The sequence below is a fragment of the Malus sylvestris genome, chromosome 16 (genome assembly GCF_916048215.2).
Source record: "Malus sylvestris chromosome 16, drMalSylv7.2, whole genome shotgun sequence".
In the NCBI taxonomy this organism is placed as follows: Eukaryota; Viridiplantae; Streptophyta; class Magnoliopsida; order Rosales; family Rosaceae; genus Malus; species Malus sylvestris.
The window spans coordinates 5,918,937-5,938,716 of record NC_062275.1 but is presented as its reverse complement, the minus strand read 5'-3'; the positions used below and the strand labels follow the sequence as shown (position 1 = coordinate 5,938,716).

The 19,780-nt window shown below is 41.4% G+C and overlaps 5 protein-coding genes across 6 annotated transcripts; 1 reads left to right on the top strand and 4 right to left on the bottom strand.

Annotated features, from left to right (window-relative positions):
* Positions 1–383: 383 nt before the first annotated feature.
* Positions 384–2,342, bottom strand: LOC126607330 (uncharacterized). The gene has a single exon (XM_050274882.1). The coding sequence runs from the start codon at positions 1,180–1,182 to the stop codon at positions 643–645; it is 540 nt and encodes a 179-aa protein (XP_050130839.1). The 5' UTR covers positions 1,183–2,342; the 3' UTR covers positions 384–642.
* Positions 2,343–2,649: 307 nt separating this feature from the next.
* LOC126607321 (uncharacterized) lies at positions 2,650–4,094 on the bottom strand. Its single transcript, XM_050274872.1, has one exon. The coding sequence runs from the start codon at positions 3,784–3,786 to the stop codon at positions 2,737–2,739; it is 1,050 nt and encodes a 349-aa protein (XP_050130829.1). The 5' UTR covers positions 3,787–4,094; the 3' UTR covers positions 2,650–2,736.
* A 29-nt stretch (positions 4,095–4,123) lies between these two features.
* On the bottom strand, positions 4,124–5,482 carry LOC126607333 (uncharacterized; the record flags this gene model as incomplete). The annotated part of the gene is made up of 1 exon (XM_050274885.1): positions 4,124–5,482. A coding segment is annotated over one exon (969 nt), but the record flags the coding sequence as incomplete, so codon positions are not given.
* A 1,810-nt stretch (positions 5,483–7,292) lies between these two features.
* On the bottom strand, positions 7,293–9,107 carry LOC126607331 (serine/arginine-rich splicing factor RSZ21-like). Its single transcript, XM_050274883.1, has 5 exons — positions 8,943–9,107; positions 8,670–8,772; positions 8,467–8,555; positions 7,773–8,277; positions 7,293–7,616 (listed from the first exon to the last, which is right to left on the bottom strand). Exons 2-4 carry the CDS (start codon positions 8,756–8,758, stop codon positions 8,006–8,008), a joined length of 450 nt encoding a protein of 149 aa, XP_050130840.1. The 5' UTR covers positions 8,759–8,772; positions 8,943–9,107; the 3' UTR covers positions 7,293–7,616; positions 7,773–8,005.
* Positions 9,108–9,325: 218 nt separating this feature from the next.
* On the top strand, positions 9,326–14,030 carry LOC126607312 (putative potassium transporter 12). Of its 2 annotated transcripts, XM_050274861.1 has the most exons (9): positions 9,326–9,888; positions 10,359–10,587; positions 10,694–10,942; positions 11,247–11,297; positions 11,454–11,714; positions 11,836–11,888; positions 11,983–12,097; positions 12,225–12,479; positions 12,741–14,030. In XM_050274861.1, exons 1-9 carry the CDS (start codon positions 9,628–9,630, stop codon positions 13,799–13,801), a joined length of 2,535 nt encoding a protein of 844 aa, XP_050130818.1. In that variant the 5' UTR covers positions 9,326–9,627; the 3' UTR covers positions 13,802–14,030. The 2 variants fall into 2 exon arrangements, with proteins under 2 accessions (XP_050130818.1, XP_050130819.1); XM_050274862.1 differs by lacking the exons at positions 9,326–9,888; positions 10,359–10,587 and adding an exon at positions 11,048–11,111 and having other exon boundaries at positions 10,863–10,942.
* The last annotated feature ends 5,750 nt before the right edge of the window (positions 14,031–19,780 follow it).

The window sequence follows — 19,780 nt, the reverse complement described above, 5'->3', positions numbered from 1 at the left end:
AATCTTGGGTTCCCCATTCCCTCAGCTGCACCAGTACAAAGTTTGAGGCTTGTGGATCTTGTATTGCTTCCTCTTCAATATATATGAGTATTAAATAAAATAAAAACAGTAAGTTTCCGGTTTTATTTCGATAATAACGGTAGAAGTCTAGCTGGTGCATCTCATCTTATTTTTCGGGGTGATAATCCAAAGCACATCATATGGTAAATTAAACTTAAGCGTTCTTGAGTTTTGTAATGTCCGAAGAGTAGAGGACAAAGAAATGACACCATTTTTTTAGCACTTTTAACTTTTCTAAACACTTGCAATTCTAATTCTATTTTAAGGTTAGGCTAGGGCAAAGTGTGCTCACCCTTGCACCCAAGTTTGAAGCCCCTTCGCTATAGGTTAGAATAGAGTTGATTTATGGTAACACGTATATACAAAGACGCACAAATTCACGAGATGAGAAATGTTACTGGAAGTAATACATTGTTTTCACATAAATGAACGCAGAAAAAGGAGCATCTATAAAGTCTTGATTGCAGTTTCTAGTTCTTGCATGTAGTGCTCATTCCTCAACAGCTTCCACCTCTCTTCCTACTTCATCGCCAACAGATTCGACATGCTTATCGTATTGCTTGCGAGTTTTCACTTCTCTTCCTACACCAACACATTTGACACATTCATTGTTCTCATCGAACGCTCGATTCTTGCAATCGTAGAAATATACCATGCAGACAACCCACACTTCAACACATTCCCCAAGCAGAACAAGCTAATCTGTGCAATGATCCCATTCTCCTTTTCATGCATGCCAAAGTACAAACATGGCAACCTTAAACTTAATCCCCAAGCAAAGAAAACAAGCATCAAACGAAGCCCCTGCCACTTGTTACCTCTGCTGTAAGAAATAGCCTGAGCTAATGCTTTAGTTCCATGAACCCCATCCAATATCGAAGCCACAAGACTCACGTTCCACACCGCACTCAGCGCCAGATACCGTGCTGAAGCGCCACCAATGCCAGAAAACACAGCACAGCAAACAATACATGGCACACAAAGTTCCTCAAAATAACAGTGTAGGTTGTTGGTGTACATATTAGTCCAAGTAAAGTAGAAGTTGATAAGAAGAGAACATAGAGATATGCCTTTGAGCGTTACGTTAGAAAAGGGTTTATTTACCATGTCCTTGAGAGTCATCGTTGGTGTCTCTTCCGTGTATATAGTCGATGCCAAGTCAAAGATCGCAATAATGCTTCCAAGAACTAGCCTCTAGGAGATGGAGAGGCACCAGATAAAGAAGACATAGCTGAATCAACTGATGAACAAGCTCTTTGTTCAGTCTACTGGTTATATTAGTTTTGCTGGGCCTGCTGGAAAAATGCTGTAGCGGTAAACTAGGGGTTGCTTTGCATTTTCCAAGATTTTGACCAGGAATTTTTGGAAACAAATTTCATAGTAGACCATGAAACAGAACAAAGGGAGGGAGGTTAGAATCGTGAAGATGACGAAGTTTATGTTTCTGGTAGGGATTTATGTTACTTCGCCATAAGGCTGGTTTCTGTCTCCATGCTTTCGATTCATAGCTCTATCCAAATACAATGGAGAGACCTTGTCAAGGAATTCACATGAAGTCTTTCTTGATGGCGTTTAATTGAAATATTAAGATATAAAATTAGTAATAATTACAAGGAATGGTTCCTAAGAGCATGGAGGTTAACCTTGATATCCTCAAATTAACTCGGACGCAATAGCCAACAAGGATCTACAAAACATACATTCAAGAAGAAGAATTTTTTTTAATAGAAACTACTACATGTGTAGTTTTACGCATCACAATCTTCTGGACGAGAGATTCTTATTGCTTTTTTAAGAATTTATAGCGACCTTATTGTTGTGATGATTCTTGCAAATCGCAGTAGTAAACTGTGAGAGTCACCCAAGTTATAATCCTCCCCAAGCACAAGAAGCTTGTGTCAAGGAGATCATATGAAGGTATACATGTGGTAGTACTGATATGTCCATCTGGCAAGGAGGCTTGACAAATTGAAGCTCCAAGGAGAAAACAGAAGCATCAAAAGTAACCCTTTTAGCCTGTTTCCTTTGCTTAACTCTGATGATGCTGAAATGGCTTCAAACAATCATCTCTTCTCCTCTAAAATGGAAACAACAATGCTTAAGTTACACCTCGCGATGTACTCCAAACATTTCGCAATAGCCAAGCTGTAAACTATCCAATATATAGCCAGGGAAAGCTGGGTGGGTCCAGTTGGGTGGCCTGATGGAACTAACGGCCTTGTGTAACCCTCCACAGCACTTAGAGAAAGATAGCACAAGAGTGAAATAGACATCAATGTAAGCATACGCTCGTGCCACCTTTTTTTTATTGGTTACTGAATTTCGAAGAAGATTTCACAGACCGAACATAGTCCTCTCATTACTAGTATAAATTGTTGAGGCGGCATCAATGGTTGTGAGCACAATGAGGAAGTTAACAAGGGTAGAAAGGAAGACTTTCAGAATTTAAAAGGATAAATTTAGAGCCATGACAATTGATGGCATAGACATAGAGTGTGTGGTGCGGGAAATATGTATGTACAAAAAAGATGTGGTAAGACTAGCATTTCTCTTAAGAAATTGCTAGAAGAAAAAGCAGCAATTACAAACTTCGGAATCAGTGATCTTATTTCTTGATCTAAAAAACTAATGGCGAGCGGACTTCAAATTCCCCCAACAATTTAGCTTAAGTTTAGTTTAACGTAGAGTATTGCCTGTATCAAAAGAAGTCACGGCCGCGGCCTTTTGGTGACGGTTCTTACAATCGTAGTAATAAACTGTGAGAACCTCCCAAATGATAACATTCCCCAAGCACATGAAGATTGTGTCAAGGAAATAAAAAGCAAAGATAGTTGTAAATTCCCGAGCAACGAGGGCTGGCAAATTGAACTTTGCAACAGAATACAGAAGCATAAGAAAGAAGCCTCTTAGTCTGTTTCCTTTGGTTAACTCTGATGAGGCTGAAATGGCTTCAAATACTCCTACCTTCTCCTCTAAAATGGAAACAACAACGCTTAAGTTCCACCGTGCGCTGTAATCTAACCATATCGCAAAGGCCAGGCCGTAAACTATCCAATGTATCTTCCGGAAGAGCCGGAAGAACCTAGTAGGGCAGCCTATCGGGTATAACGGCCTTGCGTAATGCCAATAGACAACAGCAGCCGAAGAAAGATTGCACAGAAGGGAAATAGAGAAGAATGTAAGCATACGCTCGTGCCACCTTTTTTTCATCACTGAACTTCGAAGAAGATTTCGCAGACCAATCATTGACCTCTCATTGCTAGCATAGATTGTTGAGGCAGCATGGATGGTTGTGAGTACAATGAGGAAGTTACCGAGGGTAAAAAAATACACTTGCAGAATTTGAATGGCTACATCTAGAGCCCATGAAATATCAGAAATCATAGGGTTGGAGTGGTAAGAAAGACTCGTTCGCAGATTTATTGCGTGCACAATCAAACTAGGCTGGAAGTCATAAGGCAATTGGTGTATCAAGGTCAGAAAAAATAGTGGAAGGGAAGTAATCAATGTCAAGATTATGAAATTGGGATTTCGAAATGGGATTGTCAGGGCAGATTCAATGATACCAAACGTGCCGAGAATCCACTGCATCACCTCAGAAAATCTCGGGATCTTCATCCCCTCAGTTTCACAACTACAAAAGTTTGAAGATTGTGGATCTTGTGTTGCTTCATCCTCTATATGTACTAGTTTTTCGACAAAATCGAACGAGTCTAGCTGGTGCATCTCATCTTCTTTTTCGGGGTGATAAGCCAAAGCACGTCATATAGTAAATTAAACTTAAGCATTCTCGAGTATTGAAATGTCCACAGAGTAGAGGACAAAGATATGACACCATTTTTCTTAGCCCCTTGTAAACGCCTGCAAATTTTAGTTATATTCTAAGGTTAGATCAGGACAGTGTTGCCGTCCTGTCCCCTGTGCACAGTGGCAAGGAGGGTTGGCAACCGAAGCTCCAAACAGAATGCGGAGTTCTAAGTTTTACTTCGATTACACTGTTTAAGGGCTGGTTTGGTATTGCTGTGCTGTGAGAAGCTCATCAGTGCCAAACCAGTACTAAGTCTAGCCGGCTGACGCCTCCCATTTTCTTATTTGGGATTAAGAACCAAAGCATACTGGAGTCTCCACAAAGTACAGGACAAGTTGAAATACAAAAGAACTATAAATCATACAAGCTACTTTGAGAAATACATAATTTACATCAATCTTCTTCTATCGACAACTTCGTATCCTCTATTTTCTTCTAGATAGGGCAATCTTTGTCGATCTCTGCGGCAATTCTTGCAATTATGGTACTCCTTCCTCTTCAAGTTATAGGGTAGACCGGTATAGGTTTTAGTAACATTCTAGTTGACAATGGTACACGTTCGCTAATTAATCGATTTAAGCAGTTATCATCTTCCCCACACAGTGATTTTACTCTACGAGATCTTAGTGTTAAAATCCTAGGAATTTATGGCAACCCTTTGTGACGGTTCTTACAATCGTAGTAATAAACCGTGAGAACCACCCAATTCATAACCTTCCCCAAGCACAGGAAGCTTGTGTCAAGAACATCATATGCAATTACACTTGGAAAAGTGAATTTTGCAATGAGGGTCGGAAAACGGGAGCTCCAAACACAATACAAAAGCATCAAAACGAACCCTCTTCTTGTATTTCCTTCGCTTAACTCCGCTGCGTCTGAAAAGGCTTCGAAACCTCTGTTATCCTTCTCTAAAATGGAAACCACAACACTCAGATTCCACCAAGCGCCGTACTCCACCCATTTATCAAAGGCCACAACAGGAACCACCATGTTTATAGCCTGCAATAACCTGTTTGAGCAGCTTGACGAAAGCAATGGCTTCGCGTGATGATGCCAATAGTAAACAGAACTTAAACAAATGTGTGACAAGAGGGACACAGTCAAGAATGTAAGCATGGGCTCGCGCCACCTTGTTTTGGTTATTGAGTTTCGAAGAAGATCTCGGAGACTCACTTTCCACCTATCACTACTAATGTAGACTGTTGAAGCAGCATATATAGTTGTGAGTGCAGTGAAGAAACTAACAAGTTCAAAAAGGTACACTCTCAGAAGTTGAATCATGTGACCCTTGGGGTGGTGAGTAAGAACTCTTAGCTGAATTGCTGCCTCCTCCATGATCAAAGGAGGCTGGCTAGAAGGCAATCTTGGTACTAAAGTCATACAAAATAGTGGAAAGGAGGTAATCAGTACGAATGTTATGAAACTGGGATTTCGAAATGGGATTTTCGCGGCTGATCCGATCACGCCAATGGTGTCACGAAACCACAGCTTCATCTCGGAAAATCTTGGGATCTCGATTCCCTCCGTTTCGATACTATGAACTGCTTCCTCTTCAGTATATATGGAAGTCTTGGGTAGTGCTGTGATACAAAACGTAGGATAAAAAATCGAGTTTTATTCTCGATTGCAACGGGAGAAGTCTAGCTGTTGCTTCTCATTTTCTTAATTTGGGATGAAGATCCAAAGAGATCATGTAAATAAAGTTGCTAATGCACTCTTAATTCGCTGAAATGTCCAAAGAAGTAGAGGACAATGGGAGAACAGAGACAAACATAAGACGTAAGAAGGCAAAAGACACCAACTCGGAAAAACAAACAAAAAATCCAAGAGAACCTAAGACCCTTTGGGGCGAGAAATATTTTTAGCGTGACAGTAACACTACTACTTGGTGTGACTTAAGAGTTTCAATCATTGCGACAGAATTTACGATGACCTCTTCCTAAGGCATATTTGGATCGATTACTTTGCATCCATCTTCTTGTACGGCAACATTCGTCTCTCTGACGAATTTTGCAATTATGGTAGTAACATGTGCAAACCACCCAATTCAAAACCTTCTCCAACGATGTATGAAGCAAATCATGCGTAAGTCTCCAATCATCAATCAGAGGAGAGGAAAGGAGGTGATGAAAGTGAGGGTTACGAAACTGGAGCTTTTGAAGCACGATTCCGATGGCTGATCTGATTCTATTGCAAGCACCGGATAAGAGTGGTTTCTTGGGATATTCCATGAAAATAATAAAATATAATACACATTCAATTCGTAATTATTTGCAACAGAAAGAGATCATCTCCGAATGTCTTCCACCAAAGCCACCAGATCAAGTGATTCGGGCATTGAAATTTCATCCAACGGCCCACCTGTTTGATCCCTTAAATGCTATAATAATTTTGGACTGTTTGATGAAATTTCAAAGGTCCGGATCACTTGATCTGATGACCTTGGTGGAAGAGATCAAAGAAGATCTCTTTCCATTTGCAACATCCACTAACATCTCAATGTTTTCTTTCACTAATTACCATCTAAACAGTTTATGATTCCAAAATTCAAACTTTCAGGATCTTTTATCCACTCAATCTCAATCCGGATCATCAATTTACAAGAGTCATCCAACACAAAATAAATTAAAATAAAATTGGAAAACAATGACTTGATGGATGCAGGACACTATTTATCATGTCAACTTTGACAAAGTAGGCAAGCAGCTTTACCTGATGAGACATATTATGGTAAAATACTTGGTATCCTATATAGCCTAGCCGTGTGTGGTCGGTCGAAGCACAACCAGACGATTGCAGTGACGAGTCTGAGATGGTGATGAATGATGGGTGTGAAGGACTCCACAATTCACAGCAACTCAGTAGATTAACCAACCACACTAACTGCACTCTAAAATTACTACCATGGATGCTCTCAACTTTCAATTACCGACCGATAATCAGACTCGAGAGGGGGGAACACCAATAGGGCAACAGCTTCACCTTCTTCAAACAGCAATCAGCAAGTGGAGAACTAACAAGATAAGGCCTTACTATGATAGAAGCACTGCAGATGATGATGTTGATGACACTCTAACATGGTCAGATGCAGCCAAATTTCTCAATGAAAAAGAAGGAGACTAACGTGCAGGTAGATGTGCTGCAGAAGTGCTGAGATGGGGAAGGCGATAAACAACTTCATCTTCTTGAACCGGCTAATAAAAAAAGTGTGTTCATGAAGCTTTGTTGTAGAAGAATGCAATAAAAAGTGTCGTGTGCAACCAAAGTACCAAAGGTTATGGATATTCCACTTCCACTGAACAATAGGCAGGGGCAACGACAAGAAGAAGACTTTGGTGGATGCAGAGCAGAGATAGGAACCGTGAGCTATAAGATGCAGTAAGTGGCGAAACGAAGCCGTTTTAAGCCGAAAATACACCTCAAATCAAAACAAACAAACTTTAGGAACATCTATTGCAAACAATGAAAATCCAACCACAAAGAAAGAGTTCACACAAAACCATATATAAGCATATATAATATGGCAACTTCAAAGTAGGAAAGCAACCTCTCATTTTTAGTACGCTGAAGCAAGAAAGTCGACGCGAACTGGTGTCCAAGCCATCCAATCCAAGTTCCTAATAAATCCCATTGTGTCACAACATCAACATAACTAACATAATTCTTGTCAACCCTATTATAACTACAATATAGCAGAGATATCATCCTTTCAAGTAATCCAGCAGTTGCTCCAATTCCAGCTTAGTCCCTACAGAGACAAATAAGCAGATGCACTAAGCTGTATCAACAAGAAAAGAAGTCACACAAAGCCCTAACACTTTCAAGTTTCAATCCAAATACACTCTACTTGTTTGAGCTTATATCTTTCACCATTTTGTAAAAACATTGTACAGCCATGACTTACCCATTGACATAAGGTGAAGCACGGCGAGCATGGCGATATGGAGGAGACCTGCTGTAGCTGAGACACTCAGGAACAATGTATCGAATTTTCCATAACCCTATTCTAAGTCAGCTGAGACACGCATACCAAGAATGATGCGGTGAATCAGGGTACAAGCAATCCTCATAACCATTGAAACCAACAAAAGCATAAAGTGGAAAGGCAACGGGTCATCAGAATACAGAAGCACAATTTTAACACAGTTGAGTTAAAAAAGAAAGATGATCACACCTGCGCCCATAGCCATCATAACTAGGACTTCTGCGGCGTCGAGGGGATGGACTTCGGCGCCTTCCACCACTCCCTCCTCGTGAACCAACACGCATGCGACATTCTCGAGCAAAATGGCCAGGTTCACCGCACTCATAACACTTTAAGTCATCTCCTCCACCGCGCCCACGTCCACCACCACGGCCTCCACTACCCTTAGAATTGTGGGAAAGCTCCACACGCCACCCATTTTTGCCTGCAGACAAAAAAATGGGAGATAGGAAGCCTTGCACTTTTACCAGAATAAATGAAGATATTATGATGATGCAAATGATAATGTGGATCATAAATAAGACACACAAACTTATATCTTAAAGTTGCAAAAGTTAAACTAAAAACAAATTAACACACACAAATACAGTTAGAGAGGGATAATTGGGCAAACCATCCAAAGCTTGAACCGCGTCTAGAGCATCCCTGCGATCGTCGAATTCAATAAATGCATATCCCGGCGGTCTTCGTGCAACCCATACACTGTCATCAATTTCATAAAAATAAACCTTAGCAACACAAATCTTTTCGAACCTTACAAAATTGATCGCGAGTCGTTAAGACAACGAAAAACAAGAGTAATGCAGCAGAAAATACTTTCGAAGAACACCGAACAGCCGAAATTCATCTTCCAGATCCCTCTCGTTCACTCGAGGATCCAAATTCCCAACATAAACCCGAGTCATCGTCGCAATACCACCTTCAACCCAAAAAAATATACATATATAACACACAAAATTAATCCAATAAAAACGATTTCTCATATAAATTCCAGAAAGAATCCAACTTTCCAGGAAAAAAAATCGAACATATGGAAAGTTTAATGATATAGGCGAAACGAAAAGCGGGAGACATATCGTTGAAAATTACCTTGAAAGAAACCCTAGAGTTTGTGAAAGTTGATCGATCGGAGCGACAGGGAAACGAATTGGGTGCTCTGCGCGTGGAATCGCAGAGCTCGAATAAACCCTAGAAACCAGAGCCTATTTCCCCGCGTGTTCTTCGTCGGCTTGCACATTCCTCTTTTAACCTTAATGGTGAATTTCCTCTTTCAACCTTGTCTGCGAGTTTCGAGTATTGCAAGCCCAACGGGCCCATTATTGGGCTTATGTGTAGAGTTATCTGATATCGAGGCGCGTAGCACTTTTCGATTACATGATATACGATGAATAAATATGATTAGAAAATTGTCGAGAGCCTCGCATTCTCATCCAAAGAATCCGATCAAAAGAAGCAAGATAGTACCTATAAAATATGAAAAACGCGAGTGAACCCATGATTATGGCCCAATAGAGATTAGAATCCATCTACTCATTCGGCTGAAAAGCCGAACCAAGATAAAAGAATGGTTTGTTGTCATCATGTTGGTGATGTACGTTTCGGTACTCGAACCCGCTGTCGCCGTACTCATCACTCCTCACTCATCCGCCAGGCTCAAACCTCGGCAGGCACGACTAATAACCCACAACAAATCATTCAATTTCCTGACCAATTGCTGAAGCTAGAGTAAAAAGATTGGATTTTTACATGTGGGTTCTGAAGGACTTGTGCAAAAATGGCAGAAGAAGATGGGATTGTGGAGAGGAGTGAGAGATTGGCGGGAAGAAGTGGGAGTGGGGTCGGGAGTGACTCGAGGTGGGTGGATGGGAGCGAGGTGGACTCGGAGTCGGCGGCCTGGTCGTTGCCTTCTGAGAATGGAGGAGGCGAAGGTGGAGAAGGGTATGGAGGATCTCTCAGGAGGAGGCTTGTGAAGAAGCCCATTAGAGTTGATTCTCTTGATGTGGAAGCCATGGAGATTGCTGGTGCTGGTGGCCACGTAATACCACAATTACTTTCGTTTTTCTTCCATTTTTTGTGAAATTAGTGAAATTTATGTGCTTTTAGTGTTTTTCTTGTATGTGTTACTTACTTTTATATTCATCAAAGGTTGTAAGATTGATAATTTGGTATATTTGGAATGAAGTATGTTACTTTGCAGACGTGGGTGTAGCCGCATCGACTAGAGCGGAGGTGCTTCCCTATGCACCCGAGTTTGAATCCTCGTCCTTGCAATTTAGATTAGTTTGGAGTAGAGTATCGTTTGCATCAAAAACATAATCTTTATAATATGGCATTTATGTTACAACGTGTGAACCCCTTCTTTAAGAAGTTGTATGTCAGCAGAATCATGATTTGCTACTCCATATTTGCTGACAAAATTACCTTGTCTCAATTCTGTAATGTAAAGAATTAGAAAATGCTACTATAATACTATCCATGTAAGACTAACTTAAATTAATAAATCAGGATCATTCTGTTTGGAGCACTCTTCTGTTAGGATTCCAGACTCTTGGTGTGGTCTACGGTAACGTGGGAACGAGCCCTTTATATGTCTTTGCTGATGTGTTCAGCAGGGTGCCGATCGAATCAGATGTTGATGTCTTGGGAGCTTTGTCACTAGTGATGTACACAATTGCGCTTATACCTTTAGCAAAATATGTTTTCGTAGTTCTCAAGGCCAATGATAATGGAGAAGGTAGGCACTTTTTCGTTTCACAATTATTTTGTCCTTAGTTGCTTGGTAGTAATATGGTCACGTGAGTACTTGTTAACCTGTACACGATTCATGTTTCCAATTTTAGGAGGAACATTTGCATTGTACTCACTGATATGCAGGTATGCAAATGTTAATATGCTGCCAAATCGTCAGCCAGCTGATGAACACATCTCAAATTATAGGCTCAAATTGCCCACTCCAGCATTGAATAGGGCTTTGCGGATAAAAGAAACTTTAGAAAAGAGATCACTCTTGAAAACTATCCTCTTGTTGTTCGTTTTGATGGGAACGTCGATGGTTATAGGAGATGGTATTCTAACCCCAGCAATATCAGGTACATTACTCGACTGGGCTTGAGGTGGAAATTCATGATATACTTAGCCAACGAAAATATGTCTAAGTTGTAGTTACTGACATGAAATTACATTCCTGTTAACAGCCATGGATTTTTCTGGCATCGTTTTCAAGTACCTCTTCCTTAGACAGGAAACCATAATGAGGAAGTAGGACTTTTCGTTAAATCTGGCTGAAACTGTGATATTGTGCACAATCATTTTCATACATTACATACGAGTGTCTTCCGTTGTATCTGTGTAGGAGAGTATACTGATGTACTTTCTTCTTTTTGGTTGTCATAGTGATGTCTGCCGTGAGTGGCCTGCAAGGTGAAGTGCCAGGTTTTGGTACAAGTGAGTATATTTTTCTTTGTCTGATTGAGAATCTGTGGTTCATTTGTTTACTGAACTATTTTTTTTACCTGGGATGGAATTGAAAGGGTAAAATAAAAATAATAACTAATGAGTTGTGGACATTATGACCCATTATCTGATTGATCTTTATTGCAGATGCTGTGGTTATTCTTTCGGTTGTAATTCTCCTACTATTGTTCAGCATACAGCAGTTTGGGACTGGTAAAGTGGGTGTCATGTTTTCTCCAATACTTGCTTTGTGGTTTTTCAGCCTGGCATCAATTGGAATCTACAATTTAGTGAAGTATGACATTACCGTCCTGAGGGCATTCAATCCTGCTTATATATATTTTTTCTTCAAGAAGAACGATAAGGAAGCGTGGTACGCTCTTGGTGGTTGTGTTCTGTGCATAACAGGTATATCTTTCCTTTAAAGCCTGTTAGGTTTTCTAATGAGAGCCATTTGTTTTTCCTTTTTTCAACTTCTCCTATGGATTATAGTAAAGAAAACTTCCCAAATGTGGTTATGCTATTTCAGGAGCCGAAGCTATGTTTGCTGATCTAGGACATTTCTCTGTGCGAGCCATTCAGGTTGGCCAATGCATACCTTCATCTCTCCCTTGAAGAATAGCTTCATACATTTTATTTTATCGAAAGCATCATATAATCTATACATCTTGTGCAGGTTGCCTTCAGTTTTGTGGTGTTCCCCTGCCTTCTCTTAGCTTACATGGGCCAAGCTGCCTATCTGATGAAACACACAGATTCCTCGGCTAGAATATTCTATGATTCTGTGCCAGGTGACACTTTCCAGCATCTTGGCTACCATTCTTCTCAACTCTACTCTTATTGTTCCGTAGAGGGCATCTCTCTTTATTTGGTTCCTCAGTTTGAAACTTACAGTTCCTCAATCTTGTGAACAAACAGATAGTCTTTTCTGGCCAGTCTTTGTGGTAGCTACCCTTGCTGCGATGATTGCCAGCCAAGCGATGATATCTGCTACATTTTCATGTGTTAAGCAATCAATGGCTCTCGGATGCTTCCCAAGGCTAAAGATAGTTCACACCTCAAAGAGGCGAATGGGCCAAATTTACATCCCTATTATCAATTGGTTTTTAATGATCATGTGCATAGTTGTAGTTTCCATCTTTCAAAGCACCACAGAGATTGCCAATGCATATGGTGAACTATCCTTTTCCTCTCCTTCCTATAATACTTTCGATATGCAAAGATATTCCTATATTTGTAATGAACTTGGTTTAACATTCATATTCTGATTTTATCACATGAAATTCTATATGCCGCTAGGCAGGAATCTTGTGCTTATATTCTTCACAACAATATATATGAGATTTATTAGTCCAACAGGAGTTGAGCTAACAATATATCAACTATAAATGTGTACTGATAATTTTGCTAATAAAATTATATTTATTCACGCAGGAATAGCTGAAGTCGGTGTCATGATGGTGAGCACAACCTTGGTGACACTTGTAATGCTTCTCATTTGGCAGACCAACTTGTTTCTGGCTTTGTGTTTCCCGCTCGTATTTGGATCAATAGAGTTTATCTACTTGTGTGCGGTTTTATCAAAAACCAAAGAGGGTGGCTGGCTGCCTCTTGCCTTCGCCTCTTGCTTCCTCTGTGTGATGTACACTTGGAACTATGGGAGTGTGTTGAAGTACCGAAGCGAGGTCAGGGAGAAGTTATCCATGGACTCCATGACCGATCTTGGCTCCACACTAGGGACTGTGAGAGTCCCGGGAATTGGATTGCTGTATAGTGAGCTTGTCCAAGGCATCCCATCCATTTTTGTGCAATTCCTTCTTAGCCTTCCAGCTATCCACTCCACTATAGTTTTCGTCTGCATTAAGTATGTCCCTGTCCCAGTGGTTCCTCAGGAACAAAGGTTTCTGTTTCGAAGAGTTTGCCCGAAAGACTACCATATGTTCCGCTGTGTAGCCCGATACGGTTACAAAGATATCCGGAAGGAAGATCACCATTCATTTGAACAACTTCTTGTTGAAAGCCTGGAGAAGTTTCTGAGGATGGAAGCTCAAGAGATTGCCTTGGAGAGCAATTTAAATGACTCAGACTTTGACAACGATTCTTCCAGCTCAAGGGATTCGGGAGTCCCAGGAGGCAATGAGATTGAGGAACTCAGGATTCCATTGATGCGCAATGGAAGATCACAAGGGGTAGGAGGAAGATCAACCTCAGAAGAAACTGCTGCCGCTGCAACATTGCCGTCCAGTGTGATGTCATCGGATGAAGACCCGAGTCTGGAGTATGAGCTCTCTGCACTTCGAGAAGCAATGGACTCAGGATTTACGTATTTGCTAGCGCACGGAGATGTGAGGGCAAAGAAGAAATCGTTTTTCTTCAAGAAGTTAGTCATAAACTACTTCTATGCATTCTTGAGGAGGAACTGCAGAGCAAGTCCTGCAAATATGAGTGTGCCTCACATGAACATCATGCGAGTGGGAATGACTTACATGGTCTGATTTATTTATCTTTACTTGCAGAATTTATCTCATTTTATTCAGATTACTCTGCTGCATGTTGCAACCTCTATGCGAGACACTGTAACAGAATTATTACATCATAAACATTAACTACGACACTCAGGTGACGCTATCTCAAATCGACTCACCACACCATATATGGTTTCATGTGATTTGTTTGCGATACCGCCACCTTAACATGCCAGGTGAAAGTGATTTTTTTTTCTTCTGTCGGTCTCTTTGTGTTTCCTTCTCTTGGTTTTAGTTCCTTTTTTAAAACACCAACCAAAGTAGTTCTTGCCGTACAAGAAGACCACTGTTGGGTCAATTTTTCTTGTCGGCCTTTAGGCAAAAGTGGCAACTTCATTTTCTTGGTGGAAAAGTATCGACCTTTAGTATAAAAAATAAATAATATATTTGTGGATAAATATATCATAGCCACGTTCTCTCACGTATCATATTTGGCTACTCAAAAGATGAGTAGAAACTCCTACTCAAAACTCTTAATGTTTTAATCACAGAGTTTTGTTTTTATGATTAGAACCGTTCACATTATAAATCACACTGTAAAGATCATATTTGCAAAAAATAAATTAAAATTAAGGTCATTTAGTCAATCTATTGTAGCAAATACATAAACGATTTGTAATGCTTTTACCAATATCGTTCATTTGTTTTTAAACAATATGATGACTAAACGACCTTAGTTTTAATCAATTTTTTGTAAATACGATCTTTATAGGATTATTTATAATATAAACGGTTCTAATTATAAACACAAAGTTCTATTAATTGACAACGAACAATTTTGAAGAATTTTGAGTATGAGTTTTTACTCATCTTTGATAAGAAGGCGGACGTCAAAAATGGATTTTAATAAGGATTTTAATGTAGCATTTACAAGAGAAACACATGGATGCTACTTTATGATTCTTCTCATACAGTAGGGATTTAATAAGAAGGCCGACATCAAAAATGGATTTTAACAAGGCCTACTCAATGCAAGGGCTTGCTTGAGGTTTCTTATCGCAAACATTCATTTATATTCGTAAGAACTTTGGTTAAAAACGCTTTAGAAAAGCTACTTCTCAAAGAAACACTCGGCATAAGACTACTTGTTTGGGATTGCTTCAAGGTTTATTAAAGTGCTTCATAAAGTAGCATCCATGTGCTTCTCTCGTAAATGCTTCTAAGACCTATACTGATAGATTTTTCTGCCAAACCAGTTAGAAGCATTTTTTAATATTAGAAAACACTTTTAGTTCTTCTAAAAACAATCTCATTTCTAATTGTAAAAAGTATTTTAAAATCACAATCATATCAATTTGCTCTATCAAATGTTGTTTTTAATGCTTTCAGTTATTCTAAAAGCATCTTAAATGAACCGTCTTTAGTGGAGTTTACGCGTACTTAAAAAAGAATGAAAGTGGAGAGCATGTCGTAGATGGACAATAGACGAAGATGAGTCGTGTTTGTACCATACTTGACCAATCTCGAAACTACCGAGCACCGGCCAACGCTATACTGTCAAGGACCCAGAAGAGTTCCCCTCCGACCAGGAGACCAATCACTACTCGACACGTGTCAAGATTAGAAGACAATCAGAGCGCAGCACGTGTCGACATCAAGAACCAATCATAACATGACACATGTCAATGTGACAAAGCTACAAGTTTTTCTATAAATAGGGGTCATTCCCCCACAATATTGCCTAATGCCATTTTGTGTTAAATCATTCACAAGAACTCACTAAATTGAGAGCTTGATCCTTTGTACTTGTGTAAGCCCTTCACTACTAATAAGAACTCCTCTACTCCGTGGACGTAGCCAATCTGGGTGAACCACGTACATCCTGTGTTTGCTTCTCTGTCTCTATTTATTTACGTACTTATCCTCACTAGTGACCGAAGCAACCAAGCGAAGGTCACAAAACCTGACACTTTCTGTTGTACCAAAGTCTTCGCTGATTTTGTGCATCAACATTTGGCGCCGTCTGTGGGAAACGACACTTATTCCTACTCTCTTCAGCTGTGTCAAGCTGGTTTCTATCATTCGTACACTTTCTTTTGACCAGGCATCCCTCTCCAGCATGGGAAGCGAAGGAAGCCACAGCACACAGAATGACACCCCCCTTGCACATAGTGCGAAACAACGAAAGAAGGAAGGAAAACGAGTTCTTCTTCAAGCTAAAGTCGATGAGTTGGAAGCTCAGAACAACAAGATAGCAATGAGGAATGAGGTCCTCCAGGAGCAATATGAGAAGCTCTTCGAGACACTCCACGAAGCTAGGCAAGCTCAGACACGCGAGCTTGTTGCCCCCGTGGAAGTCAACCATCAACTGGGTGCCCTCCAACATGGAGGGTCACATGCATTCGACATAGATATCCCTGATAGGGAACAGATTACCCCTCGACTTGATAATCAACATGAGGCTTCTCTTAACCCAGTTGCTTCGACCCGAACCATGAGAAGTGGAGGGAGACACATCTTTGCTGAAGGGGCAGAAGGATCGAAAGCCGTCTTTCGCGATTGTCGGGATTTTCTGAAGCAACGTCGAGAGAATTCCATCCATATAAGCTCAAAGATTAATGACCCAAGGATTTCTGAGAGACTCGGTCCCCTGCCACGGCCCAAGCCGGCCACCAATTTGGGGAAGGGGCAACAAGTCCCAGAGAGACATGAGGGTACAGGGGACTCAGAGGTGTTCCGACAGACATACCCTGGAAGCCAGTACAGCGAGTCCAGGGAAAAATCACATGCCCTTGATCAAACCTTCCTAATTCCAAGAGGAGATGGAGATTTACGAAAGAAAGCTCCAGTGACACATAACTCCGCTCAGGACCCCCTTGTCCTACAACTTCTTGAGGAAGTAAACAAGTTGAAGGCTGAACGTCAGGCTGAAATACCTAACTGGAACCAACCCAGGCCTGGCCCTCTTACAAGGAGGATCCTCAACACCCCCCTTCAAGCAAAGACAAAGCAAAAGCTTGGCTTGCAACTTTATACTGGAAAAGAGGACCCGATTGAGCACCTTAACCTCTTTGAGTCCACCATGGCATACCGGATGCACACCGACGAAGAGCGATGTCTTCTCTTCCCCTCCACCCTCTCTGGTGGAGCTCTAAATTGGTATTGTCGTCTTACACCTGAGACGGTAGACTCATTTGAGGAATTGAGGAAACTATTTGTTTCCCAACACATTTTCCAAACCGATCGCTTGCACTCTGCAGATGACCTGTACATTATCCGCCAGAAGCCAGACGAGTCATTACGTATGTATGCTGGCCGCTTCAGCCATGAATACTCCCGGTGTGCCGAGGCAGACGACAAGACTGCCCTCAAAGCCTTCACGGCAGGCCTACGTGATTGTTTCTTTAAATACATGATCAATGCCAATACTTGGAAGACTTACTCTGAGGTGATGGCGCAGGCTTATAACCATGCCTCCGCCGAGGCAAAGACATATCAGGAGAAACCCCCTACAACCATCCTTTATCAACAAGTGGGAGGTGGAAGCCAGACTCACCTAAATGAGAAGACCTCGACTTCCCAAACAGCAGTGGCACCTCCCCATGCCTTGCATAATGCTTCACCGAATCAACAGACATATCAATTTCAAGGCAAGAGGAAGGATTTCCATCCTCACCACTCTCCTTTCAGTAAAAAGAGTAAGGGACACTATCCCGATAACCAAGGGTATCGCCACAATAACGCTCGCCCCCAGGCAGTCAATGCAGTGGGTCAAACCCGCGTCAAGATACCCCCTACCCCAAGGTATGAGACATACACGCCCTTGAATGCCACATGCGCGGCCATTTACCCCAGCATAGCTCACCTGATACCAAAGCCAAAGCCGAGGCACCCAGATTACACGCCCTCGAATAACGCGGGCACGTTTTGTTGCTACCATGAGCATAACGGCCATGATAGCGAGAAATGTATCATCCTCCGTGATCGTATTGAAGCTTTGGCACGAGAAGGAAAAATTGATCAATTCCTTCTTCACCCTCAAAGGGATAACCGTAACCAACGCCAGGTGAATGTCATATATTCCATAAGCGGCGGCACACCCATATCTGAATCTTCCAATAGGGCCATGAAAAACAGTGAACGAAGTCTGAGGCCTGGTCACCAAGTGTTTCACGTGGAAGACATCAGGGGAGGGAAGTATCAAAAACCTAACTGGGATCCGATATGTTTCTACCCTAAGGAAGAAAGAGGCATCATCTACCCTCATAACGACCCATTGATCGTGGAGGCTCACATAGCCAACTTTGATGTTCGACGAATCCTCGTAGACACAGGGGCTTCGGTCAATATCATGTTTGCCGAAGCTTTCAGGGCACTCAGTGTAGCTGAACACTTGCTCGATCGCTCGATTTCTCCTCTGATAAGCTTCTCCGGTGATATCGTGCAACCCTTAGGGAGCATACATTTACCCTTTACTATTGGTACAGGCCCTTACACGGCTACCATTACCACTAACTTCCTAGTGGTTGACTGCCCAACGGCATACAATGTCATCTTTGGGCGCACAGGCATCAATGATCTCAAGGCTATGGTATCCACGCATATGCTGTTGATGAAATTTCCAACCCCCCATGGCAACGGCTACATCAGAGGAGATCAGCTTAGTGCACGATCATGTTACAACACTTCAGTTAAGCAACAACACTTGCCCGGACCCAAGGAAACCCTGTCTGTACATGACCAAGTCACAAAGACCAGCCTAGATGAAGCGAACTTGGATCTTCCTGATAGCAACAATCAACCCGATGATCCTCGAGATGACTCTTTCACCCAGCAAGCCCAACCTGCTGAAGAGTTGGATAAGGTACCTATCTCAAGAGATTATCCAGATCGCATGGTGAAGATTGGCACCACATTGTCACCACCCCTTCGGTTAGCATTGATATCTTTTTTGAAAGAGAACACTGAAGTCTTCGCCTGGTCATACGAGGACATGCCAGGCATCTCTCCCGATGTCATCTGTCATCGTTTGAGTATTGACCCCAAGATCAAGCCGGTGAGACAGAAGCGAAGATCTTATGACGCTGAACGATACGAGGCAATGAAAGCAGAAGTTGAAAAACTCAAAGGCATAGGCTTTGTCCGCGAAGTCAATTACCCGACATGGGTAGCAAATGTGGTCCTTGTTAAGAAAAATCCGACCAAAGAAAGTCTTTTGCTTCAAAAGGTCTTGTGGAGAATGTGTGTTGACTACACCGACCTAAACAAAGGGTGTCCGAAAGATAGCTTCCCTCTTCCTCTTATTGACAGACTTATAGACTCTACGGCCGGGTGTGAACTCCTGAGCTTCATGGATGCTTACTCAGGATACAACCAAATCCTCATGAACCCTTCGGATCAAGAACACACAGCCTTCACTACCGACAGAGGACTATACTGCTATAAAGTTATGCCTTTCGGCCTAAAGAATGCAGGAGCGACTTATCAGAGACTAGTCAACTCAATGTTCGCCGAGCAGATTGGGAAGAGCATGGAAGTTTACGTTGATGATATGTTAGTCAAAAGCAAACATGCTGACCAACACATCACCAACCTATCTGAAACTTTCACTATTTTGAAGAGGTATCGAATGAAGTTTTGGTACTTACGACATGGACTATTAGCAAGACACCTCATTCGTCAACTCCCTCGACTAGAGACTTGGGGGACTCCCACCATATGCTACTACGCCTTGGTACTCAAAAGTTCGTGACTACTCAGTGACTTGGATTTTTCAAGTCTCCAACCGAGAAGTTTTCCTCACTCGGGAAATTAAGGGAACACTACCTCAAACTACATGCTTCACTCACAAAGCTTCAACAATACAGGTTTCAACAAAAGCAAAAATTCAAAGAACTTTATGAAGAAGGCTTTGGTGTATTTAACACAATATGTTGAAATGAAGCAAAGCTTATTTATTAATATTTTCGATAAGCCACAAATATGTACATATACATGAGTCAAAATAAA